Here is a 27849-nt window from a genome sequence, read left to right on the forward strand (position 1 = left end):
TGTGTGTGTGTGTGTGTGTGTGTGTGTGTGTGTGTGTGTGTGTGTGTGTGTGTGTGTGTGTGTGTGTGTGTGTGTGTGTTGCAGGCTGTTGTGCATTTTAATCAGAGCATTGTCGAAATTCCTGCACTCTGGCGCCCTCTGGGGGCCAGAGTGCACAGTGCATGCACACAGACAGACAGACACACACACACACAACCCAAGCACGGTTACATACTGTAGTAAGCTCCACTTGGTCGTGACTCTGCTCCTGTGATACTATAGATTTATCTGTACAAGCATGACCAGTGGTGGAAAGTAACTGTACATTTACACAAGTTACTGTACTAAAGTACACTTTTGAGGCATTTTTACTTTACTGGAGTATTTCCAATTTTCAGTACTTTTACTTCTACTCCACTACATCTCAGAGGCAAATATTATACTTTTACTCCACTACAATTATTTGAAAACTTTGGTTACTAGTTCATTTGTAGATTTACATACATACATTACCCACTTCAGCGTTCAGCCCTACATGTTTTACTATATATATATAAAAAAAAATGTATTCATATTTAAAATGTTCCTTCACAGTAACACGTTCTTCGAGGTGAAGTCCATCTCCAACCAGGTGTGGAAGTTCCAGCGCTACCAGCTGATCATGACCTTCCACGAGCGACCGGTCCTTCCTCCTCCCCTCATCCTCGTCAGTCACATGACCATGGTCATCAAGCACCTGTGCTGCCGCTGGCGCAAGCACGACGAGGACGAGCGCGACTACGGACTGAGTGAGTCATGTTTGTAATGTTCCTTCACATACTCAAACACGGTATTTTGAGCTTTGTAGTGATTTTGTCTGGGTTCTTTCTTCCACCGTAGAGCTCTTCATCACGGAGGACGAGCTGAAGAAGGTGCACGACTTCGAGGAGCAGTGCATAGAGGAGTACTTCAGGGAGAAGGACGATCGCTTCAACTCCTCCAACGATGAGAGGATCAGAGTCACCTCTGAAAGGTCACACATGATGATGGAAACATATTATAGTTGCTGTCCGGCAGAAACCTCTTATTTCCATATTTTAACTTTTTGTGTCTTTTCCCCCCTAAATTTACGCCCCTACTTTAAAATACTACAGCGTCACACAAAAGTATCAAAAGTATCAAAAGTAGCAGATCTATAAGCTCAAAACGCGTCGCTTCGCGCCGCGTTTTGAGCTTGTAGATCTGCTACTTTTGCTATCTTTTAATTTGAATCCTGAAAAGTAACAGTTTTGAACATAATGAGGAGGTTTCCACCCGACAGAGACCATATGAGTTTGTTTGATTCCAATTCTACATCATGTAGATATTGACAGGATGAAAATTAACTAATCATTAATTAACTAACTAATCTAATTAACAGAGCTGTCACCTACTTGAAAGGGTCCCCCTCCCCCCCCCCCAAAAAAAGCTATTTAGCAACATTTTTGTTTAGTGTGTAGCAGTTGTTTACAATTATAATTTAGGCATTTAGCAGACGTTCTTAATCCAGAGCGATTTACGCTTCAAGGTAAACACGAGGTAACATCAAATGCATCTAGGATCATAGGTAGTCCAATAACCTATGATCAGTCTAAACAGTATAATATCCAAAAATTAATAATCTGTAGATTGAAACTATACAAAGTGTAGGATGCCAGGTGTACAAATGAATCTGGTGTCTGTCTGCATAACATGATATCTAAATTACATTTTAACCTTTGCATAAGCCTGCAAGGTCGTCAAGGCTATGAGGGCCAAGTGCTACGGCAAGTGTTTGAATGAGTAAAAGGAAAACCCAAGATTTGAATCTAATCTCTCCCTCCCTCTCCCAGGGTGGAGAACATGGCCATGCGTCTGGAGGAGGTGAACGAGAGGGAGCACTTCATGAAGGCCTCCCTGCAGACGGTGGACGTCCGCCTGGCCCAGATGGAGGAGCTGATCGGCCGCATCGCCGTGGCGCTGGAGCGCGTGACGGGCGTGGAGCGTGGCGAGGTCAACAAGGTGCTGTAACGGAAAGTCAATATATTCCTGTTTAATTATTGATTTACTATTAAAGGAGTAGTTCAGCAAAACAAATACTTATTTTCTATCAATTACCCATGAAGCCTTGAATTCATGGGGATTTTTACCAGCATGCAATGCGGGTCTATAAAGAGACTGAGCACTTGTCATTTCACGACATATTCTCGACATGTTTTCGATCATTGGCTGTCCTTTAAGCCAATGGCTGTCCTTTAAGCCAATGGAGACATCCCATACTCTGGGGAGAGACATCCCATACTCTGGGGAGAGACATCCCATACAACGTTAGTGTGGTAAATGATAGCAATGCTACTTAATTAGTCCATTGAAGAGTGTTGTGTTGTCTCGTGGGGACACAATTTAACTTCATGGCAGCTCCGACGTGGTGGACGCATTGTTAGGGTGCATTATGGCAGCTAAATTTGGTCCTACTGTGTTAGGCTGTTTTACAACAGAAGGCATGCTGGTATACATGACTGAGTCATGTCTTGTTTTATTTTTATCACATTCCTAAGCCAATAAATTGATGACCGGCAGAGTCTCCGGTAGGAGACTCAATTGAGTCAAATTATTGGCTCAGGAATGTGATAAAAACAAACAAAACTCCATGAATTCAAGGCTTCATGGGGTAATTAATAGAAAATAAGTATTTTTTGGGGAGATTAATGTATAATATATACATTATTCCTCTTATTTGAGTATTACCTTTACACTGTATGACTGTGTTCTGAATTATTATTACAATTATAACTACACATTGTTATGCTTATGTCTGAATGGAGTGTCCTAGCAGGGAACATAAACAGGGAAGATAAGGAGCCATCTGTGTGTTAGTGTTTAATGGGAGGTTGAGGTTAACCTTTCATCCTCCTGGAACTCTGTATAGTTTTCACCAACACTGGGTTCAGTGTCAGACTCCCGTTGCCTTCCGAGGCTTCTCATTTCAATCCATTGAAATGCTTTATTTTTCATATCATCTTTTCATTATATTCTTTGAGACACACATACGGGTATTTGGGGCGTGGCTGAATCCGCCATTCCTTCACCGGGTGAAACAACACAGCTTTCACCATAGGAATTGCATTAATGAACGCAGACATTGTTACCTTGTATGGGTTTATGTCATCATAGCGCAACATATGGTGAAGTATTGTAGTTGTTGGTCATTGTTGCAATGACCAACAACCACCGATCTTGTGAAAAATGTAAACGGGACCGCCAAATATTCTAAACTTTACGCGATTCTGACAATGATCATATTCCTTGAGACACATCCGATTTTTTGCCGAGTCAGACAAGAGAATCACGTGACGTTGATCTCCTTCCCCTATTTGCTCATACTAGGACATGACGTATGTGTAGGCAGAATAATTATTGTCATCTATTGCAGAGGTCTTCAACAGGGGGTCCGCGACCCCTAGGGGGTCCGCGGAGGTACTGCAGGGGGTCCGCGAAATAGTTGTTTGATAAAAAAAAAGAAAAACTTTAAAAACGTTTTGTTAATTTTTTTTCCAAAAATGTCAATATGTCTTTAAACATAACATGACATATTTTAATAGCTTTGTATTGAATGCACAATAACATGGTATGTTTATACATATTTTGTAGAGGAAGAAAAGGTCTTTTGCACACCTACTGAGACAACCTGTGGGTAGGAGCAGGCTCCAGGCAACCATTTGTTCATGTTTATACATATAAAACACAATTTTATACATACATATACGATATATGTGGTGGCCTACCCCCTACCCTACGAGGTAGGGGGTCCCTGCTCCATCACCCCATCAGTTTGGGGGTCCCTGGCCTGAAAAGGTTGAAGACCCCTGATCTATTGTATCCAATAAACCTACTAAAAGACATTTAGTTGCAATTGCTCATTCTCTCACTGTGGAAATACTTAATTTTCAACAACAACAGGTGCGGTCGCGCACCTCGTCCGACTGCACGGACTCGGCGTACGTCCTGCGGCAGGCCGAGTGCCCCGACGGCGCCGCCGCCGCCTACATCCTGCGGCAGAGCAGCTTCAACAGCGCCGAGGGCAACGCCTACCGCCTGCACGAGGCGCTGGAGGCGGCGGCGGCCACCGAAGGCTCCATGTCCCCGCCGTCCCCCACCGGCATGCTGGCCACCAGAACCAGGAGCCACTCCTTCTACCACGGGGCAGGAGGGGGAGGAGGAGGAGGAGGAGGAGGAGGAGGCCGCGGCTGTAGCGAGCGGGCGACGAGCGGAGCCGATCGGGCAGAGAGGTATGTATGGATGTTTTTTTTTTAGAAGAAATCCAGTAGTACTAAAAGACAAGTCATTTTACATTTGGTTGCGCTCAGGGGCGGCCTTTCCTATGTTTCACCCGTTTCAATTGAAACGGGCCCCGAACCTCAGGGGGCCCCCCAATATATTTTTTTTTTTTTTCTAAATAAAATTTTAGAATTTTTTTCAAATGTTATTATTATTATATATATTTTTTCAAATATTATTATTATTATTTTATAAAATAAACTGTTTTTATATTATATTATTTATTATAATATATTATTATTATATATAATAATATATAATATATATAATAATATATATATAATTATTATATATTATATATATATTTTATATTATATATATTATTTATTATATATTATTTTATATAATTATTAAAAAAAAAAAAATTTATTTTTATTTTTAAAAATGTTTTTCTGGGGCTGGGGGGGTGCATAGGGGGCCACATATTAGCTCTTGAAACGGGCCTCCAGATCACTAAGGCCGCCCCTGGTTGCGCTCGGGTGTTGTGCTCTGAAAATAGCAGATCTACAAGCTCACAACGCGTCACACTGCGACGCGTTGTAAGCTTGTAGATCGGCTATTTTCAGTATGCAACCGAGTGTAAAATCAGTCATTACGACACCATGAAGGCACCGCCAAACTACTTTTTAGTCGACTAAATCAACTGTACATTTAGTCGACTATAATCTTATGATATGTAGTCGACCAGAACAAGACAAAAAGATTTCAGATCACTAAAATATGTCTAAAACTAAATGGAATTTTATTTAAAAAAACTATGACTAAAACTAAATGAACATTTGCTGTCAAAATCAACACTGGTGCAACTGCAACAGCTAATTTATGGAGTCAGATCAGTCTCAAAATGAATGAATCCACACATGGTGATTCACAAACTCTCACACGCTCTTGTTCACAAATACAATTCTGTATTTATCTTCAAATCACTCGATTCACAAATGCACACTTAAAATTCACAAATGACAAACAATTCCACACATTAAAACATTTTAAAAATCACACGTAATAAAAATGCACAAATCTTGTAAATCGCTGAATGTGTATTTCCATGTGCATTTTTTATTTGTGAACCTTTGTGAATTGAGAGAGAAACCTTTTTTTGAGACTTTCCTGACGCCGCAGATCGCTTTCGACATCATTGGCTGATGAATCTGTCAATCAGAATCATGCTTCAGATTCATTTTGAGACTGAACTGACTCCCTATTAATCAAACTAGTAGATTTAATTGATTTTGAAACATTATTGGTGATAGCTGAAATAGTCAATTTTCAAATGTATTTAAATAGCTTAAATAGGAGCTATTACGACGGAACACATTGCGATGTGATCTATTATTTACGCTATTTTCGCATGGCAACGTTGTACGGCGAAGTATTATATACTGTAGGGCGTAAGTGTAATCGATAGGCATAAATGTGCATACCTCAGATTGTTCTTGACCTTTTTCTTTCCTATGTTTTTATCCTCCTCTCTCCGTCCCCCCTGTTTTTCCTGAAAACTATGAATGATAGAGCACAACAAATATCGTTGCTGTCGGGCAGAAATGTCTTATCTCCAGTGGTGGAAAAAGTACTCAAATTCTTTACTTAAGTAAAAGTACCAATACTGCAATATAAAAATACTCTGTTACAAGAAAAAGTACAAAATATAAAAATTACTTGAGTAAAAGTACAAAAGTATTGGCATCAAAATGTACTTAAAGTACCAAAAGTAAAAGTACTAAATATTTGAAAATAGCCGATCTACAAGCTCACAACGCGTCGCGATGCGACGCGTTGTGAGCTTGTAGATCTGCTATTTTCAAATAGCCTATGTATAAAATAGGGCTAAAGTGGTTAATGTATGTTTTATTATATCATAGTTTATATCTGAAAAGTAACTAGTAACTAAAGATTTCAAGTAAATGTAGTGGAGTAAAAGTACAATATTTGCCTCTGAGATGTAGTGGAGTAGAAGTAAAAGTATTGGAAATTGGAAATACTCAAGTAAAGTACAAATACCTCAAAATTGTACTTAAGTACAGTACTTAAGTAAATGTACTTAGTTACTTTCCACCACTGCCCGACGGAGACGATAATTTTTTTTTTTACACCCGTGTGACGTGACAATAAACGTAAATTCTGCTTCTGACTCCCGAGGTTCTTCAAAGAGCGCTCGCTCAGCCTCCACCGGGCCAACAGCTCGCAGTCGGTGTCCTCCGGCGCCGCCCCCAAGGAGTCCAAGCCCCTCCCCCTGGCGACGCTCTCGGTCTCCCAGCAGCACCGCCCGTCGTCGTGCATCGACATCTACGTCTCCACCACCGAGGAGGCGGGGCCCGCCGCCGAGGTCTTCCTGGACCCTCTGCGCGGCGTCGCTCCGCCCCTCCGCAGAGACTCCTCCCTGCACTCTGAGATCATGGAGGCGGTGCTGTCGGGAGGGCGGGACTTCGGCGGCGGCGGCGGCGCCACCGCCCCGGGCGACAGGCACTCGGAGGGCGGCACCGGCGGCACCGGCTGCACCGCCATGTTCGAGGACAGCGCGGCGGCCGACCTGTCCCTGTGCTCGGCTCACCTCCTCCCGGACGCCACCCTACCTCCTCCCTGGGACATGGACCCGTCCCCGCCCACCTCGGCGGGCGGGCTGGAGCGCTCCAAGAGCAGCCGCTACCTCTCCACCACCTGTGGAGGCGGAGGAGGCGGCGGCGGCGGCGGCGGCGGCGGCTTCCTGGACGAGCCTTCGAGCCCGCTGGTCAAGTCCCACAGCCTCATGTTCCCGCCCGGCCGGACGTCGTGCTACGGCGGGCTGGGGGCCGGCATGCAGGTCAAGGCGTCCGAGTACACCAGCATCACGGACTGCATCGACACGCGCTGCGTCTCGTCGCCGTACCCCGTGCCCGCCGAGCGCTCGCACTCCCCCGGCGGCGGCGGCGCGACCTCCAGCTCCTTCCCCTTCGACAAGCCGCCGGACCCGCAGGGCTCGTCCCACCCGGAGAGGGAGGCCGAGCTCAGCCACACGGAGTCGGACCCGGAGGAGGACCCCGAGGACCTGGTCCTGGCGGCGCCCGACACCCCTCGCCACGGGAGCTTCGGAGGAGGGCCCAGCGGGGGGGGGACCCCTTTCTGCTCCCCCTTCTCCAGACTGGAGAGAGCCAACAGCTGCTCCTCGGACGACTCCCACCCGTCCCTCGCCCTGGCCCCTCCGCACCACCGGAAGAGCCTGTCGGTGAGCGAGAGGATGGCGGGGGGGGGTCCGGGGGCGGACAGGGGGGGGGCCGCCGGGCTGGGCGGCCTGGGGGGGGCCGCCGCCGGCGGCGCCAGAAACCCCTTCCTCAGGAGCAAATCCGGGGCGCGGCCCGAAGCGGCCAAGACTGACAGCCTGTCCATGAGGAAGCTGGCCGCGCCGTCCTCGTTCCGCAGCTTCGACAGACACAACTACACGTGACAACGAGGGAGTCGGCCGGCGCACTGATTCACTTACGCTTTGAGAGAGGACCCGGGGACGAGGGACAGAGGTGGAGGGCAAAAGGGGCAATAGTGACCAAGAGAAAAGGGTGAAGTTGCCCCATATAGTTGGTGAAATCGGGCCAGGTTCACTATGGTCTGGCTTGCTGTGGCGGTTATCAGAGGGGGGGGGCGGGGTTATCAGAGGGAGGCGGGGTTTACAGAGGGGGGGCGGGGTTATCAGAGGGGGGGGCGGGGAGGTTAAGCCATCGTCAACGCCCAATGGACAACTTCACCCTAGATACAGTGATTCCCAACCTGTGGGCCGGGGCCCACTAGTGGGCCGTGTGTGTATTGCAAAGTGGGGTCCCAAATAATTAAAAGATTTTAAGATAAAAGTATATTAAAGAAAATGTTTTGTAACAATAATCTAAGTCTACAAAGTAACTAGTAACTACATTTTTCAACAAAAAAATAAGATTGTACTAACATTTTACCTTTGTGATGTAGTGGAGTAAAAGTAAAGTATCCAAAATACTCAATAAAGGTAAACGTGTCAGTAACTACTTGAGTAACGTCAAATGCATTGATCCAAGCAGGAACATAATAAACTATGACCTGAACATGTTTTAGGTCAGATGGGTGGGTGGGCCGCCAACGTTTTCCAGATTTTATGGAGAAGTGGGCCCTGATGCAGAAAAGGTTGTGGACCACTGATCTAGAGCAATGGAATGGAGGGAGGGGGGGGGGAGACAGGGGTCCCAAAGTACATCGGTCAATAAAGAGCTAACGAATCTAGGCGATAGTTATTATTACCTCCTCTTGTAGCTGTGTAAGCGTCAGTGGGGTGTGTCCTGGCAATGGAAGGTGTTTTATGTGGTTTTCTCCCCATCCGCCATCTAAATGATTATGTCTCTGTGTTATATATATCACAATGTCAATCACCGTGTTAGTGGAGGAAGCAAACAGGCCTTTCCCACCCGATCCTGGTTAACGTACATGAGAGAGCAGCGTGCGTCACAGACAGTGGTGGAAAAAAAGTACTCACATTTTTTACTTAAGTAAAAGTATCAATACTGCAATGTAGAAACACTCTGTTACAAGTAAATGTCCGGTAATGAAAATGTACTTGAATAAAAGTACAAAAGTCAAAATATAGTAAAAAAAATAAGTAGTCATTACGGAGAATGTTCCATTTCACAAGTTTTCAAATGCATAAAATGTATTAAAAGCTTTAGAAAATAGCAGATCAACAAGCTCACAACGTGTCGCATCGCGACACGTTGTGAGCTTGTAGATCTATTATTTTCAAATATCCAAAGTGTATAGGGCTGAAGTGATTAATGTATGTTTTGTAATAATAATCAAAACCTACAAAGGAACTATAGTAACTAAAATGTTCAAATAATTATAGTGGAGATACAGTGGAGTAGAAGCAAAAAGTATTGCATATTGGAAATACTCCAGTAAAGTAAAAAATACCTCAAAAGTGTACTTATGTACAGTACTTGAGTACATGTACTCAGTTACCTTACACCACTGGTCACAGAAGGTGGCGTTGCCAAGTTACGTCACTAGGATCCGGTGGGAAAGACCTGTTCGTATCAAGGAAAGGATGCCCAAACTATTAGCTATGACAGTGGTTCTCAAACATGTTTATGTTGCTTTCCACCACTGTCACAATGTTAAAGGGATAGTTCACCCCAAAAATACATTTTTTTCTATCGATTACACACCCCATGAAGCCTTGAATTCATGTAGATTTTTTTGTTATTGTCTCATTCCTAAGCCAATAATTTCATGACCGGCGGCGGCTCCAGTAGGAGACACAAAGAGTAAAGTTTGAGTTTCCTACTCGAGACATTAGCATCTTTCCGCCGGTTCAAATTATTGCCTTAGGAATGTGACAAAAACTAAAACATCTCCATGAATTCAAGGCTTCATGGGGTGTGTAATTGATAGAAAATAAGTCATTTTTTGGGGTGAACTACTCCTTTAAATGTACTTGGGTTTTCCTTTGCTCATAACACCTGCCCTGTGCGTTAGTGACAAAAAGAATCACAATGCTTTGTGACAAATCACTAAATATATTATTAACCCATGTCTCTTACACTAGGAAAGACAAAAGAGTCCTTTAAATTATTAGGTAGTCTCTAAAATGAATGTGAACTTTATTTTATTTTCATTCATCAAACTTATCTCTGATCATTTTTTATTTTATTTGCACTTATTTTTTATAATGAAAAACACCCAAATCAGCTCCCACTTCACTTTGGTTTTACATGTTTCTTTTTCAGCCTTCTTTATTTGGTGCAGCGCTATCTCAAGGAGAGGAATGTTTAAAAAGGTGTCTGTCAGGCCGAAACCTCTTATCTCAATATTCTAACATTTAGTGTTTTTTTTTGCGTAAATCAACGCCCTACTTGATCATACTACAGCAAAAAGTATCAAAAATAGCAGAGCTACAAGCTCGAAACATGGCGTGAAGCGACATGTTTTGAGCTTGTAGATCTGCTATGTTTGCTTTTTTCCCCCTGAAAAGTAATAGTTTCGTCCACCCAACAGAGACCATATGCTTTCACCCAACAGAAACGATATATATTCTAAAAGCTTAATAGGATAATGTCCAAAAAAATTATAATTCTGACCTTGTTGAATTTTTCCCCTGACTACCCCGTACACAATAAAACTAAAATGCTAAAACTAATTAAAAACGTAAGCCTTTTTTTCCACAAAAGTAAACATTTTAAAACACTTTAAAAACGAATGAAAACTAAACAAAAAATCTATTTAAAAAAATCCAAATGAAATAGAAATAGAAAACTCATGAAAAACACAAAACTATAACAACCCTGATTCCTGCGACCGCGTCAGCATTTCCAGGGTTTTGCCACAGAAAATCTCAGGTAGGCCTCTGATTGGCTGAGCTGTAACGGAAGTCTGTGTTTGGTTCATATGTCTGTTATGATTTTTTTTCTAATTTTTTAGGCTGGGGGTGGGTCTCCTTACTTTGAAATCGTTGTGCACAATACCTTAGATATCTAATCGTCTGGCTACTGTGAGACAAGGGTTTGCACATGTGCACGCACGCGCACACACACACACACACACACACACGCAAGCACGCGTACACACACTAATGGGAGAGTGCAAACTCCCCATTCAACACCGCTGAGCCAGTTTGTCAGTCACACTTTAACAAGTGCAAGTGTACCACCTTTAACAAGTGCAATTTCTTAAATAGTCAATAGATGGCGATGTGAGCCTGTTTCTGAAGGAATCTGTGTTAACAAGACAGTGCAAGTTGGTCACCTTTAATAAGTGCAATTTCGTAAATAGTCAGTAGATGGCGATGTGAGCCTGTTTCAGAAGTAATCTGTGTTCTGTGTTGCAACAACAACCAAAAGCCATCACACATCTGAATCTGGGCCCACTTGAACATCTTTGAAAGCGTGTTTATTGTTCAGATGGGTGGACATTAAACACGCATGTGTAATAATGATCAATCAATCGATTGTGTTCTCCGGCTTGGATCAATGGTACTAAACAAAGTTTAAAGTTCCTATTTATCGGTATCACATATCTTTACATTAATGTTATATTATCAATGCAATCTTCCTCACGGCCCACCTGTGGACCCCGAGCCACAGTTTGGGAATGGCTGATTTGAAGGGAACCGCCCATCAGCCCAGCCCCACCCTGCCCCCTCCTAGCTGTTTCTGCCCAGTGGCATTATATAATGGACAACCCACACTGATCCGTCCTTTTATTTCATAAACATGTAATTCATAAAGTTTTGTTCGTTATTTCCTTTCATATTCAGTTCAAAATACATTCTGACATAAATGCAGACTTAATGGGCTGCTATCATAACGGGGGGGAAAAAACAAGTTATTTTTCTTTCCTTTTTTTGTGTTTCTTTTTTTAAGGGAAATTGTTTAATGTCTTCACTTCCAAAAGGAAAGAGCCAATTAACTTTAGAATTTTGAAAAACGTGCTGTGAAGTAGGCTAAAGTTGCGGTATTATGCATTCTTGGATGAGTTGGGAGCTATCAAGGGTGCGTGTGCACACACACAAAAGCAAAAAGCTGTCTTGGGTTGTTCAAAAGAGTTCAAATCTCTTTATTTATTGGAGAAACAAAACGTCCTTCTGTGATGAAAAATAAATGAAAAATAGACTTGAAAATAAGATGAGAGATTCTGAAATCAAATCATTATCAATTTTGTTTGATCATATCACTTTTATTTTGAGATCGACTATGTATTGCCATATTTTCTTGCTAATTACAAATAATCGAATGCCTGTCTGAATTACTAAAGGAACTTCCCAGTGCTATTTTTGTCTAATTTTAAGTATTTTCCTAATTAAGCTTTTAAATTGAATATAAGGTCAAGCCTATGAGCACTAAATGTGTTTATATATATATATATATATATATATATATATATATATATATATATATATATATATATATATATATATATATATATATATATATATGAGATAGAGTTGTCTAATAACTGTACATTTCAATCATGTTCAAGTATTTTTGAATGTATATGTTTTATGATGCAGCTGTCATTATAATAATTTTCTAATGTAAAGTTGATGCAGCTGCCGCGTTGCCAAACATGGGGTGCCTTGTGGGCCATGGTTGCAGTAACTGCGCTCATTCAAAGATTATAATAATGTCAAACCTTGATTTGTTTTCATCTGCCTTTTATTTCTCCCTAATATGCAGTGGCGGACAAGGTACTCAGCCAGATACTCAAGGCCAAATATTACTCTACTACAAGTGAAAGTGGCTCTGTCAAACATTTGACTTGCGTTAAAGTACAGAGTACTTTAACTTTTTTTTATGTGCTTTTAGTACAACTTACAAAGTACATTTCGTTTTTTAACATCAATGCATTGCTGTATTGAAATGTAGACACCCCCCCTTAAAAAAAGAACAATTCAACTCCAACGCATTGTGAAAAGATGTTTTGCTTAAGTACAGCACTAAAGTAAATGTACTTTGTTACTGTCCTCCACTGCTAATATGAGAGCACAAACTTCACCAGTTGTGTTTCAATCCAGCATTGCTACATTATTGTTTTTTTCTTCTTTTAAAATAAGTGCTATACTGCTTTATGTTCTGATAATAATTCCTATAGAACTGTCTCTCCAGTTCTTCAGTTAACAGAACATACATTTTCACACCGGGCATACCAATTTGATCCAATCAGGAGAGAGAACTCATTCAGGGTGTACGAGGGACATTGGAAATGATTACACAAAGCAGTGAGCAGACACAATTGAAACCGGAACGCTATAAAAAATGATAGAATTATGAATAGGTATACTCTCTCCTGATTGGTTGAAATTGGCAACCCAGCTGACAATATATGTTCTGTTTATTAAAGAGCTGGGAGAGACGGTGAGACCCCTGTTACTGAACAAACACTATAGCAATGATTACTATCAGATAGGACAATAGGACTTTTTAACATTTCTATTTTGTTTTAACCAAAAGATATGACTATAATGTATACAGTGGGGGATTGTCGGTAGATTCTATCAGCCCCTATGAGGGTTCTTTGTGTGGGTTTTTCTTTTCATACACTTGGCACACCAAAAACTGTATAAAATAGCTGGTTTCATAGCTGAGGAAGTGAAAAGAAAAGAAAAGAAAAAAACATGTGAAGGACTCTTATTGTGATGGATTCTCCCAGAGAGAAAGAAAAATACATTTTGAATCACTCTTGATCACTGTGCTTTATGAATTCAAATCACATTCCCCTGCAGGGACCTTGAGGAAACATTACACAGTATAATTATATTCTATACATCATTGTCTGTGTTTTTAACTGTGTTCAGGAAATACACTAGAGAGAGATACGATGTCTCCTCCCTATACTCAATGGACACCTTGATCCTCATAGTAAGGAATGTGAGACAACATTTACATGGCAACCTCTAAAACAGTACATATTATGATGGACTGATATGAACTTGACTGTTGTGCAAGGTTAGGTACCAATAAGGGAGTATGTGTGTCTGTGCGTGTGTCTGTGCGTGCGTGTCTGGGCCTCTTACACCGAGACAACAGTAGCCTATAACAACAGAGAAGTGTGCCAGTTGCAATCAGACAATAAACCCTACTGTACAGTATTTTTTAATATTTTCCTATGCTGTAGCATATACAGTTTTGTGGACTCACAACAACAACCATATATAATCCAGAGATTTTACCCCCATGCCTTCTTCCCCTCTCCCCTTCCCTTCCCCCCTATATAGGGATGGGACGATATGAAAATACACGTCACGGTTATTGTGGCAAAAATAATCGTGATTAACGATGTTATCGCGATAATCATAATATGCTTTAAAACCTAAAATGCTACTTTTGTTAACCACTTAAACACCCAGCATCCCTAATTTGTGGGGGAACGTTCAGCAAAATAGCAGATCTACAAGGTCACACAACGCATTGCAACAACGCGACGCAACGCGCTGTGAGCTTGTAGATCTGCTATTTCTTTTGAGAATCGAGTTGTGTAGAGTGAAATAAGAATGTACGATCACCATAAACGATGGCGCTTATCGTCCCAAAAATAGCCGATCTAGCAAGCTCACGAGCTCAAAGCAAATCGAGTTGTGTAGAGTGAAATAAAAGTGTATACGATAAACGATAATAACGATTATCATCCCGTCCCTTCCTTCCCCCGGTTGACGATCTGTCAGTTGAGTACTTGTGAGCTGAAGGAAAAAAAGGCAAAAATAAAAAGGTGTCTTAGGAGCACGTTTTCTGCAATAAATGCTGATATTGTTGGGTTTTACAAGGGAAAAGGGACACAGCTCCCCTCAAGCTGGTCTCGCTTTATTTAATGTCCGTTAAAAAATGCATGCGGTTCTTCCACAGAGAGAGTGTGTACAGAGATGCTGTAATTAAAAAGAAACAATGAATATAGAGAAACTTGATGGAGAGAGATGGTGGATTGAAAGAGAGATTATACTATGAAATCACAAGTAGTGAGTATTTGGATGCAAATACAAATCTGTATTCTTCAATGTGAATAGGATCATGTCTGGCATGCATTGTTAAATAAAAAAAAAACTATTCCATAGATTGGTACACCTTGTCTTCCCAGCTGTCTTCACTTCTTTTGTGTGCGTGTGTGTGTGTGTGTGTGTGTGTGTGGGGGGGGGGGGGGGGTGGGGGTGTGTGTGCGTGCGTGCGTGCGCGCGCAGACCATTTTCCTGCTCCGCACTGAGAAATTGATTTTGAGAGTTAGATTTCCAATAGAGGCTATGCGCGTGACATCATCGTACCCGGAAGTTATGCAGGAACGCCTACTGAGTGGCAAAAAACGACTTTCTGACCTTGACAGCCCATACATCCAAACAGAAAAGTCCTTTCTGATTGTATTAAACAACGTTAAACTCACCAACATCGCAGCTGTACGGAAAGCTTGAATTATCGTCTTTCTATCTGCAAAGTGTTTGTTTCATAAAAAGCCACCGTAGAGACATGTTATGAGCTACTTTCTGTCAATACATTCTGTAAGGGTGATTATTTTTCTAAGTGTCAAGAGTTTGGAAGCGCTCGTTTTTACTAACGTAGCGTCCTGCTGCCTCCTGCATTATGTGACATTTAGAAACAGGTGGTACGCAGGACCGTTTCCAATGAGCGCTTCCAAACTCCAATGCTCCATGCTGCTCAATGTTTTGCCACTCAGTCCAGATGAGGACTTTTCTAGATAGCCTGTCGAAAATAGAAGAAATTAAAACACTCCTAATTTCTACTACCCTCAATAGTTTCAGCCAAGACCTATAAACCCTATGAATTTAAACCCAATAAGTGTAGCTGTGCTGTTACAACCCAGATAGCACATGCCCCGCGCCGAGAAGTTTTCAGACCAAACGTAGCTAGGAAGCTATAATATGCGCTTAATTACCGATCTTGCCGTTCTTGGAGACATCACAGCCGCAGTTGTCCAGATCCCCCATGCTGCAGTTTCTGGTCAGCGTGTACATGACACCTGCTGCACTGATGGCGTGGACGAAAGACGTCTCTCTGGTGGCTGAGGGAAAAGAAAGAAGCTGATCAGCCTTCAGTCTGCATTATCGTTATTTTACGCACCGTCCATCTAGCAAGTTTACGCGTGCGTAAAAAACAACAATAAAATAAAAATAAAAGATTCAATTATGTCTGTATTTAGTCATACATTTAAGATAACGCTATGAACTGAAATAATAATTCCTATAGTCGTATAAATTACACCAAATATGTGTCCTGTTATTTGGAAACGTACCACTTCTGAGTCCCTTCAGTTGGATCGCACTCTCCGGACAGTTCCACCGGTCCCAAGCGAACTGGTGCTTACACTCCTCCATGCCGGCCTGTGCGCCCACCTGCACACTGCTGGTATAGGTCAGATAGGCCTTGGGTCCTGTCAACAGAAAGTTGTTTGCTGCCCTGAAATGATCAAGACACACAACACGCAATTTAAAATAGAGAAAAATGAAATCATAAGGATCATGTAGGCAGTGGTGGAACAAGTACTCACTTTTGTTACTTAAGTAAAAGTATCAATACAGCAATGTAAGTACTCTGTTACAAGTGAAGGTTCGCTATTCAAAATTTACTTGAGTAAAAGTACAATAATATTGGCATCAAAATGTATTTAAAGTACCAAAATAAAGTACTCATTATACAGAATGTCCCATTTCACAGGTTTTCAAATGTATAAAACCTTTTAAAAATAGCAGATCTACAAGCTCACAATGCCTCACAATGTGAGGTAATGTATATTTTGTTATATTAATCCAAATCTACAAAGTAACTAACTAAAGTTTTCAAATAATTGTAGTGGAGTAAAAAAAAAATGCGATGTATAGTGATGAGATGAGATGTATAGTGGCGTAAAAGTACTGAAATTTGGAAATACTCCAGTAAAGTAAAAATACCTGAAAGTTTTACTTAAGTGCAGTACTTGAGTACATATACTTAGTTACTTTACACCACTGCATGTAGACTATACATATAACACTACAAATCCACAGACGAACTACAATAAATAAAGACTTACCAAGCGTTTACCAGACAGCCGTTGTGGTAAAAAAGTGACACCAGCAAAAATAATGAAACAACCATTTTGAGTCTGCGATGTTGGCCGTACAGAGGAGCTCTGGTTATGTTGCGTGGTGGTTGAATCACAACCTTCTCCTTTATATTTGACTGAGGAACCACGCTTTGTTTCCGTGATCCATGCTGATTGGGTGATGGATTTAGGAAACGCCTATGCGCACTTCAAAGGGACACGTTTAAAGACAGTTTATGTTCCACCCGCTGGCTCACATGACACCAGGGCCACGATGGATCACTTGATCCCGGGATCCCCGCAGAGCCAGGGAACCACCACCACACCAACGAATATACAAAATAACAGCAGCACAATTTCAAAGAGCTTGACGAATCCACACAGCACGTTGACAAATGAGACGGAGCGAGCCATATTATTAAAATATTTATTAAGGTTTTATCATGCAAAAATACATCTGACACAAAACGTCACACACACACACAACATCGAACGAGGCGACAGTGACACTGTCGTGTAAACACAGTGACACTGACAAGGGAGGGTGAATCCATGGGGAAGTTGTTAGGCCTGAATACAATAAAGGTTGTCAGTTTGGAGATGATAGTCTATCACCCCAAGTTATATAAAGTGCATTAAAGGTCTTTTAATGAAAGGCTGTCGGTTGATGCAAGTCCAGGATGAGGCCAGACTCGTCGTCATCATGTATTGATTGCAGAGACATTCACATTAATTGTCTTTAAAAGTCAGTGGTGGCCCGTCAATGCTTGTGCCCAGTGCGCGCCCGTTGCCTCCGTTTGGTTTTATTGTGCGGCCTTCTTCCTCCGTTTGGTTTTACTTTGTGCCCTCTTTCCCGACGCGCGCAATAATACTTCGCAACGACCTGCGTGCACCTCTCGCACTTGACCGTGCAGCACCAGTGGAATTTACACTTGCAGCTGCTGACCACCTCGATGCGCTTCTCCTCCACCTTCAGGCCGCAGTCGTGGCACAGCCTGCGGCAGCTCTGTCTTTCCCACTGGGAGCCGTTGTTCTTGCCGGCGGCGGGTCCGCGGAGACACTCGCGGCCCTCCGTGCCGTGGTAGCCCAGGCTCTGGTTCTTGGTGCAGTAGTCCGGGGAGGCCTCCAGGTAGATGAGCTCAGTCTTGGGGATGCCGCTGAACGCGTGTGCGATGGCGCCTCGGTTGTCTGCGCTGTTCCCGGCCCTCATGCGCCTCTGCTTGTCCATGTCCAGCGTCCTCGCCTGGTCGTACTTGACCTTCAGGAAGTTGCCCACGTCCCTGAAGTCGGACAGCTGCATCCAGCAGGTCTGGAGGCTGCAGCTCCCAGACACTCCGTGACACTTGCAGGCTTTCCTCATGGTGGATTTGATGGCCTGTCGGGAGACAAATGGGAGACTAATGTCAGGCAACTTCTATACTCTCCAGTGTATAGGCTACTGCTTTTATTTGGCATTAAGTTATAATGAAGTTAACGTATGTTTAATCATTTCAAAGGTAATGAACCACTTACCAATCTGCCAGCTTCGTTGTTGTGCCGGTTGATGGCTGCACGCGAGTCATGTCCATTTTCCAGCGCGTCCACAAACTGCTTGGAGATCTTCTCACCGAACGCAGCATTGTCACTGCATCCGCCCCATATCCACCCTTTGCCACCTGCACAATCAAAAAGCTCTGAGTTATAGGCCTGCTTCTCATTTCATGTTAAGATATAGAATTGTCCCCAGTTCATTTCTCAACCTTTTCAGGCCGTGACCCCCCAAAATAATCATATTTGAACTGGGAACCCAGTTGATGCATTAAATCTTCGGTTCCACAGATACATATTGTGAAAATAACAGATCTACAAGCTCACAACACATTGCTTAGCGGCTATTTTCACAAATTGTGCCTCTTTCTTATATTATTTATTTGGCTAATGTTTGACCAGTCTTTATAGTACAGTCTGTTGATTACTTTTGATGCAATAATGGTCTCTTTTTTTTCTTTGTTTTTGAGGTATATTAAACAGGTCTTAAAAGTCCTTAAATTGTCACTTCACTGTCATCTATAGGGACCCCCCAAAAAAATCATGTGGAGACCCCCCTGGGGGTCCCGACCCACTGGTTGAGAACCACTGATCTATACGCCAACGTACCAGTTTGTCCAATTTTGGAGTCATCGCAGCCACAGTTGTCGAAGTCCCCCATGCTGCAGTTCTTGGTCAGTGTGTACATCACTCCTGCAGCGCTGATGGCGTGGACAAAAGACGTCTCTCTTGTGGCTATAAATTGAGTTGCAAAGAAAATATATGTTATCGAAGTGTAATATATTATTTTGCTATCTAAAGTGGTACCATTACGCCTTCATTATGGTGTCCAATCTCTGTGCGTAACCATGCGTAATCGCAAATGTCCTGGCCTAGGCGCCGCCATCATTGGCAAAAGTCAGTGGTGGAAAAGTAGGCTACTAGAAATACTTTGTTAAAAGTAAAAGTTCGGAATTCTAAATTTAATTGAGTAAAAGTATGCCAAAAGTATTGGTATAAAAGTAGAAAGTATGCTACTCATTCATTATGTAGAATGTCCCATTTCACAAGTTTTGAAATATATAAAAATCTTTTGAAAATAGCACCTCAACATTGTACTTGAGTACAGTACTTGAGTAAATGTACTTAGTTACTACCACTGGCAAAAGTATAATTAATAAAACAAGCTCCTCACCACTTCGGAGACCGTTGTGTGTTGATAACTGGAGCGCACTCTCCGGACAGTTCCACCTGTCCCATGAAAACTGGTGCTTACACTCCTGCATGCCGTTCTGTGCGCCCACCTGCACACTGCTGGCATAGGTCAGAAATGCCTTCGGTCCAGTCATCAGGAAATTATTGACCGACCTGTAGAAAGGAAAGTAAAGAGACATTAAGTAAAGTAGCTCACTGTTTCCCCAAACACTGGTTCGGGACCTATTTGTGGGTCACGAGTAAATATCCCGTTTTCTTTTTGTTCAAACATCCCCCCCCCCTGCAAAAAAAAAACTATGATTTTTCTAAAGAATGTCATGAATGAATATTTAAAAAATATAAGAAATTCCATAAATTAGAAAACAAATGTTTAAGAAGTATAGTGAAAATAGCCGATCTACAAGCTCACAACGCCTCATATCGAGACTTGTTGTGAGGTTGTAGATCTGCTATTTTCACTAGCTTTGGGTCCTGGATGGGGAGACACATTTCTCTTATGGTTCTCGAGCCAAAAAGTTTGGGAACTGTTGAAGTATCTTATAAAGCAGAAATCACAGTATGTGCTGTGTTTTAAGATAATGGACAAAACAAGTAAAAAATGAATAAATAAAGAGAATAAGTGTGACTTACCAAGCTGCTGCAAAGTGAACCTGACAGAACATGGACAGAATTAAGTGAAGCTTTAGATCCATGGTATCTAGTGTTGTTTGTAGTAGTCCAAAGGCAAATATCCCAAAAATATGTGTCTTTGTTAGTATATATCCAAGGTGTGTGTTCCGTGAGAGGGAAAGGCTACTGAATGTCAGGACAGTGAAGACTGATGATATTTATACTGTTGTTCCATTTGATTGACAGGTTGTCTCGTCGCTAACATTTGACTGTGAAAATGCCCCAACGAGGACCCTACGTGTCCTATAGACGAATAGGAAACGTTGTTGCATAGAGGCACTTCAAAGAGTTGACAGACTGTTAAACCTCATTCATTCACCTGCCGTTCCCAGGCCTGCTTATAGACTTTTCCCACGAATTGGGACATTTCCAAGTTATCTCGGTTTAGGCTTATGTAATACTACTACTACTACTACTAATAATAATAATAATAATTATTATTATTATTACTGATGGCTATTAATAATAATGGCTATTATTATTATTCCTATATGTCCCCCTTCAGACTAATGGCTGCACCACGAGTTGGGTGATGCACACTCACAGGGCATACAAAACAATACAAATAATAATACATGTTTTGTACCTCTCCACAACTTAACAGATTTAAAAAGACCAATGAAGCACCAGTAAAAATGAAAAAATATATAGGCTACATGAAAAATAAAAAATCCTTGAGTTCCTAAATAACAGTGTCAGTCACACACGCAAAACCTTAAGGAAGTAACAAAACAGAAAAAAGGTTTCATTATAATGTGTTTTATGGTAGCCTACATGTCAGGCGCTGAATGTTAATGTGACGCTCTGGGCTGTTTGGAGGTGGTCGGAAATGTGTTCTTTAGCAAATGACATCAGTGTTATGAGATATAGGAGATAAGCTACAAGGTGACTACGAAGCCATAAAGGGGAGATAATAGTCATGTAAATAGCACCTCACACAGCGGCGACATTGACATGGCCGTGATAATAGGTTAATAGATGTTTCCGAAGGGAACAACTTGGTGCGAAAACAGTCTGGAATTGACAAGAATGCAAGAATGCTGCAAAAGCAAACACGAGAAACAATGTGGACGTGGTTCTTTTGGGGCTATACTGCCTGCTTGAGCATCATGCTATATAACAGGGGTCTTCAACGTTTTTCAGGCCAAGGACCCCCTAGCTGAGAGAGAGATGAAGCAGGGACCCCCTCTAAATTTATACAATTGTGTTTCAGATTAAATTTTGTGTTACTTGGTCTGCTCTTTTCCCCTTCTATACCTAATACTTCTTAAAATAGCCGATCTACAAGCTCACAACGCCTGGCAGTGCCAGGCGTTGTGAGCTTGTATTGGCTATTTTTTGGCTAAAGTTCTCCTCAGAAAAGAGATGCTATAGGGTTCAAGTGGTTAATGTAAAACAAAATTATATCACACAAAGTTTTGGCGGCCCCCCTGTAGTAACTCTGAGGACCCCCTAGGGATCCCGGACCCCCTGTTGAAGACCCCTACTGTATAAAGTTGATTTTTAAAATTCTCATGTGGAGGCTCCTATACATCTTAAACAGTTATAGGGTTATTATTATTAATAGGTTATTAACCAACACTAGATAATACATGGTGTTATTTTTCATGATCATGTAATTACGATTTTATTTACAGTATGTCTTGTCACTGTCATAATCAACAGGCATTAAACTGCTAGTTTCTATCATTTAATATTCAATGGATTTGACTTGATATAAGTGTTTAAACCCTTGCCTAATTATTGATTAACAATAGGATCATCAAATCCCCTGTAATCCACTCAAAATCCTTTAAAACCACTTGTCACCCGTTGATGGGCCATTAATTGGGATGTGGATCATGCGGTCCTTATGACAATAGAGACGATGATAATCCCCAATAATTCAACTTGAGGCTGAAACCTAAATATCTTGACATTGGGGATGTAAGGGGGGGGGGGGGGTGTGTTGACGTTTGGTCAATAAGTCACAATATGACTTTTGGGGTGAGACAGTGCTGCACATAGGCCTGGCAATTTATGTATTTTTGGTTGGTTGCTTTTATTGTCATAAGCAGCCTATGTGTTCCATTTTTTTTATTCTCATGTGGAGGCTCCTACATCTTAAACAGTTATAGGGTTATTATTATTAATAGGTTATTAACCAACACCAGATAATACATGGTGTTATTTTTCATGATCATGTACGATTTTATTTATGTCTTGTCACTGTCATAATCAACAGGCATTAAACTGCTAGTTTCTATCATTTAATATTAAATGGATTTGACTTGATATAAGTGTTTAAACCCTCGCATAATTATTGATTAACAATAGGATCATCAAATCCCCTGTAATCCACTCAAAATCCTTTAAAACCACTTGTCACCCGTCGATGGGCCATTAATTGGGATGGGGATCATGCGGGCCTTATGAAATATCTTGACATTGGGGATGTAAGGCGGGGGGGGGGGGGGGGGGTTGACGTTTGGTCAATAAGTCACAATATGACTTTTGGGGTGAGACAGTGCTGCACATAGGCCTGGCAGTTTATGCATTTATTTATTTTTGGTTGGTTGCTTTTGTCATAAGCAGCCTATGTCTATGTGTTCCATTTGGAATGGGTAGCTCTGATAGTTAACAAGAACATACAGGACTAGCCTATGCTACCACACAAATTGACACGTTCAGATGTTTAATTGGTTAACGTGTTGACAAGGCTTTCACATAGTGCGTGAATGTGGGGAGCATTTCACGCACGCATTCACGCATTGCTATAATCTACCATCGAAACTGCCGAGGACAAAATCGTGCCTCGATCGGCTCACGTGAGTTAATCTTTAGCCATATGATTATTATGGATATGATGATGACGATGATGATGATCATGTAATTGATCGTTGTGATCAATATTATAATTTAATCCATCATGCGAGCTCACCTCGAGCCAATTCTATCTGGCTGTCACTGATTGACAAATATACACGATATTAGGACCATTATTATATTTTATTATGATTCCTTGGTTTATTTTCGTATAGGCGGCGCAGACTTTTCTGGCTCTTCCTGAACACACCTGTGGATTATACCAGGGACAATGACTTGGACTTTAGCCCCCCCTCGGACACACCTGTGGACTACACCAGGTACAAATGACTTTTTGTTGCACTCCCTCATGGAGCTACTTGCGGATTATACTAGGGTCAGTCCACTCTAGGTGGACACGCACTGACCTTTTGCACCTTAATCCCTTGTATAACGCACTGACTTTTTTATTGTGCTCCTTTTCCTCTAAGCACCTTAACGTCCATTGTCTATCATGCACAGTATAAGTATAACATGCACAGTATACAATACATTGCTGCTATGCTCAGGCACCTTAGTTTAGTTTTTTTTTTAGTTTTTTTATTATCTCAGGTAATTTGTAAATATGTAGATAACTTGTCTGGCCTTCTGTTGCTCTCTTGTTTTGATCTCCTTCCCACTTGCCCCCCACCCTCTTCTTCTCCCCCCCCCCCCCTCTTCTTTTATGCCCCCCACCCTCTTCTTCTCCCCCCCCCCTCTTCTTTCTATGGAAACTAACGTTGCGATGGGAACGATGTACAAAAAATAATTTCACCCACTTTTTTACCTTGTAAACCTGTGATGTGACAATAAAACTGATTCTGATTCTGATTCTGTATAGGCCTATGATTAGGCATACGAGTAGGCTATACCAGGTTCTCAAGCTTTTCAGGCCGCGACCCCCCAAAATAATCATATTTGAACTGGGGACCCCCCAAAATAATCGTATTTGAACTGGGGACCCCCACCCTGACAAGAGTTGTGGCATTATAATTTAGTTTGACTCAGGTCCCACTGAAAATAGCAGATCTACAAGCTCACAACACCTGCAATGCAAGGCCTAGTGAGCTTGATCGGAAATGTTCACAATGTCTGCCTCTTTCTTATATTATTTGACAATTTGATCACAGTTTGAGCAGTTTTTAGAGTAGGCTATAGTTTGCTGGTTACATGCAGTAATGGTCTTTTTTCATTTCCATGTCTTTTTTTCTTTTTTTTAAAAGGTCTTAAAAGTCCTTAAATTGTCATCTGGGAACCCCACAAAAATCATCTGGGGATCCCGACCCACAGGTTGAGAACCACTGGGCTATACGACCGATGTGTATTCGGCTCAATCCGTCGATTTCCCGAGGTCAGTCAGTAGCCTGGTGGTCAAGACATTCAGAGCAAATAGCCTATGCTTAAAACAACACCAAGTAAAATCCGCCAATTATAATGCCCTAACAGGCATTTTAGACACATTAAAGCGGCCCACGGTGTATTGATGGGTGATTTACAGCGGTGTAAGGGTGAGGGATGTAGAACACTGTCAGGCTGGGCCACTGCATGTAGCCTATTAGCAAGTGTCGAGGTTGGCAGTCAAAATCTTTATATTATTATTATAATAATATATATATTATATATATATTCCCCCTTTATAATTCAGACAAACGTCTGAAAAAACGTTTGCAGGAGTTTTGTTACTATACAATCATCATCATCATATTTGTATTTTTGTGTGTGTGTGTGTGTGTGTGTGTGTGTGTGTGTGTGTGTGTGTGTGTGTGTGTGTGTGTGTGTGTGTGTGTGTGTGTGTGTGTGTGTGTGTGTGTGTGTGTGTGTGTGTGTGTGTGTGTGTGTGTGTGTGTGTGTGTGTGCACGCGCGCGCGTGGGGGGGACTACATGATCTATCATGATTTTAAAAAATGAGCATTTTCAAGTTTTCAAGGGCTATATTGGTTAGAGGCTGCAATATGTTGGCCCACAAAGTGGTTAATGGTAGTTTATCAAGTTCAATAAAATCTGGTCCATAGTCTGTACATCGAATCTATCTTTGGCTATGAACAGCTATATATATATATATATATATATATGAAATAATCATAATTCAACTGGGGACCCCCCACCCTGACAAGCACTTGGAATTGTAGGGGTTGTGGCATTACTTTTGTTCCAAATGAATATTGTGAAAATAGCTGATCTGCAAGCTCACAACGCCTCGCGTTGCAAGAAGTTGTGAGCTTGCAGATCAATTCTTTTCACATTTCATTTTAGCCTCTTTCTTGTATTATTTGACAATTTGGCGAATGTTTGACCAGTTTTTATAGTATAGTTTATAGTATAGTTTGTTGATTACTTTTGAATACAGTAATGGTCTTTTTTCATATTTTTTTTCTTCTCTTTTTTTTAGGTATTAAAAAGGTCTTGTCATTTTAGTGTTTTAGGGTCCAGACCCACAGGTTGAGAACCAATGTTTTAAGTAAAGTGAGTAGCAAAACAATAATGTAGAATAAATAAAACTCCATGCATTAAAAATATTACTTTAGTAAAAGTACTATTGCCATCAAAATACTGTAGGCCTATAGGCCTACTCACACAACATAAAAGTTATAATTATGCAAAATGGCCCATTTCAAATGATTGGAGTGTAATATATTAATGTGTTCATCTTTAATGTTCTGGTAAAGGTGGGTCTGATTTTAATTGCCTATAAACCTCTCTGTACAGGAAACACACTCTAAAATGCCTAATTCTATTTAACTGTTGCATATTCTCTCACTCACCAAAGTGTCCGCTGATAAGATCAGACCTGAAGGCTTGTATGAAGAAATAACCAAAGACTTCTCTCGTCGTAGAAAAGGGGTTTTATTTAACACTCAAGCTAATACAGGGTTTTAGCAATAATACAAATATATATATATATGAAAAGGCAGATTTTCTGATAACACAGACAACAGACCCCCAAGCTCTATCTCCGAGTCCTCAATCTAAGGTGCGGCACAGACAGAAAGATATCCCCCAGACACTTAATTCAACCAAGATACGGGCTTGCCTACTGTAGAATTCTTGATTGAATGTTAAATCTGGATAATATTCCTCAATTCCTGCAACCTATACACGGTCATTGATAACATATCCCCAGAGTCAGATCTGGAAAACATCTATCATTCCCTAGCTCCATTAAGAACCTCTCACTCCGCTATACAGCTCCGAGATGTGGATGTCACCCAGAATCGGTAGAACGTCCGCCAAGGCTCCGCTGTTTACCCTTTTGTATACATCGTGTCCAAAAACTAATGGTAGATTCCAACGCGTACAGATGTTTAAGGCTTGGTTGGGTGGAAAATATTTTAGGTTGGGGCACGAAATAACCGTTTAAATTACTTACCGAGGTACCGGTCCTTGTCAACAGTGTCTCTCTGTTGATGAAGACAAGCCTGGAAAGTGTTCCTGAAGGCAAGCCTGGTAGTATAGCCTAATATTCTTTAATGTTTCACTGTCTAATTCTGCATACATTCCCTATAGACGAATCCACAGACGCGCTGCACCGCACCGCGACACCGTAGCGCAGCAATGGCCGCCTACAGGCAGCTCCAGGCAGCGCATCTGTGGATTAGTCTATAAAGAGTTATGGAAGCAATTTTGCATTCACCCATGCATTCATACAACTCTGTCTCGGAATGAATAAGCATGGGCAAGTATGATTCACATTTTCCTATCATAATTTCTTCTCTAAGCAATATATTGATCATGGTAGAATACCTTGATATTCGCTACAGTGTCCATTTTTTCAGTTTTCAAAATCCTTGTGCAAATTATTTAGAATTTGTATCTTCCATGACAATCGGTCGGTGTGGTGTGTATGCTAAACAGTGAAGATGCATATTTGACAAACATGTTACCCCACATTCTGAACTGTGACCTGCGAAACTAGTATGCAAAGTTATATAGGGCATAGCAGTGGCGGCCATTTTCTGGTTCCACTTCAAAATACTCAATGCATTTTTCCCATTGACATTTCCAAAAATATTTATATCAATTCATTTAAGCCTAGAATCAAGCCATCCAGGGTCCTGGTGAATCATGACCATAAAACATTTTTTTCTGTGACTTTATTTTATTTTATATTTTATTATATGTTTTTTCACAGAATCAAACGTTGTATGGTCATGATTCACCAGGACCCTGGATGGCTTGATTCTAGGCTTAAAATAATTGATATAAATATTTTTGGAAATGTCAATGGGACAAATGCATTGAGTATTTTGAAGTGGAACCAGAAAATCGCCGCCACTGCTATGCCCTATATAATATGTGTATTAATTGGGAATATTGTCCTAGTTCCACAGATGGATATTCTGGTACTAATCTTGGCACCGCTGTGCCTTATTGGGTTTATATTACTCAACCTCTTCATCCATTGGCTAGGTGAGTGAATGTGATTTACCTTTGAATTTGTCTCATCTGCAACTATGAAAATGAATATTTATAGCCCTGCCCAAGACAGTTGTTTTCACTCTAATTGTTCTAATATGCTAACAAACATACAGAATAATCCGTAACTCAAATAAATGGGGTGTTTCTCTTCAGGGTTGTCATTTTATTGACCCAGTCTTCTCATATAATTACACAAGCCTCATTGTAAACATGTTGTGGTATTTGAGGTCACATGAAGTCTCATACGAGAAAATGTTCAGTATGGTCATGGAATTTTATTTTCTGCTTCCAGGGGTGAGACACCCTGGAGGTAAGCACAAACAAACAAACACATATTCTCATTTTGTTAGCCGTAGACAGGCATAGGTGAAGACAATTCAAAATGAAATGTCCATGGGG

At 41.4% G+C, this 27849-nt stretch overlaps 3 protein-coding genes across 4 annotated transcripts in view; 2 read left to right on the forward strand and 1 right to left on the reverse strand.

Annotated features, from left to right (window-relative positions):
* Positions 1–7735, forward strand: part of trpm3 (transient receptor potential cation channel, subfamily M, member 3) — a gene marked incomplete at both ends in the record, with an annotated part of 344779 nt that extends 337044 nt beyond the window's left edge. For both annotated transcript variants that reach the window (XM_080432157.1, XM_080432158.1), the window contains 5 exons: positions 574–767; positions 859–991; positions 1830–1998; positions 3937–4265; positions 6454–7735. In XM_080432157.1, the coding sequence (XP_080288283.1) occupies positions 574–767; positions 859–991; positions 1830–1998; positions 3937–4265; positions 6454–7735 (2107 nt within the window). The remainder of the gene's footprint in view (positions 1–573; positions 768–858; positions 992–1829; positions 1999–3936; positions 4266–6453) is intronic.
* LOC308087919 (H-2 class II histocompatibility antigen, E-S beta chain-like) overlaps positions 1–27849 on the forward strand; it is a 662842-nt gene that overhangs the window by 438226 nt on the left and 196767 nt on the right. The gene's annotated exons all lie outside the window — the stretch shown is intronic.
* On the reverse strand, positions 15668–20234 carry LOC308089119 (protein Wnt-8a-like; the record flags this gene model as incomplete). Its single annotated transcript, XM_080433689.1, has 7 exons — positions 15668–15801; positions 16033–16196; positions 17613–18196; positions 18334–18476; positions 18958–19083; positions 19523–19695; positions 20173–20234. The coding sequence occupies 7 exons, from the start codon at positions 20232–20234 to the stop codon at positions 15668–15670; spliced, it is 1386 nt and encodes a 461-aa protein (XP_080289815.1).

The sequence above is a fragment of the Gymnoscopelus braueri genome (genome assembly GCF_963280865.1).
Source record: "Gymnoscopelus braueri genome assembly, chromosome: 7".
Taxonomy (NCBI): Eukaryota; Metazoa; Chordata; class Actinopteri; order Myctophiformes; family Myctophidae; genus Gymnoscopelus; species Gymnoscopelus braueri.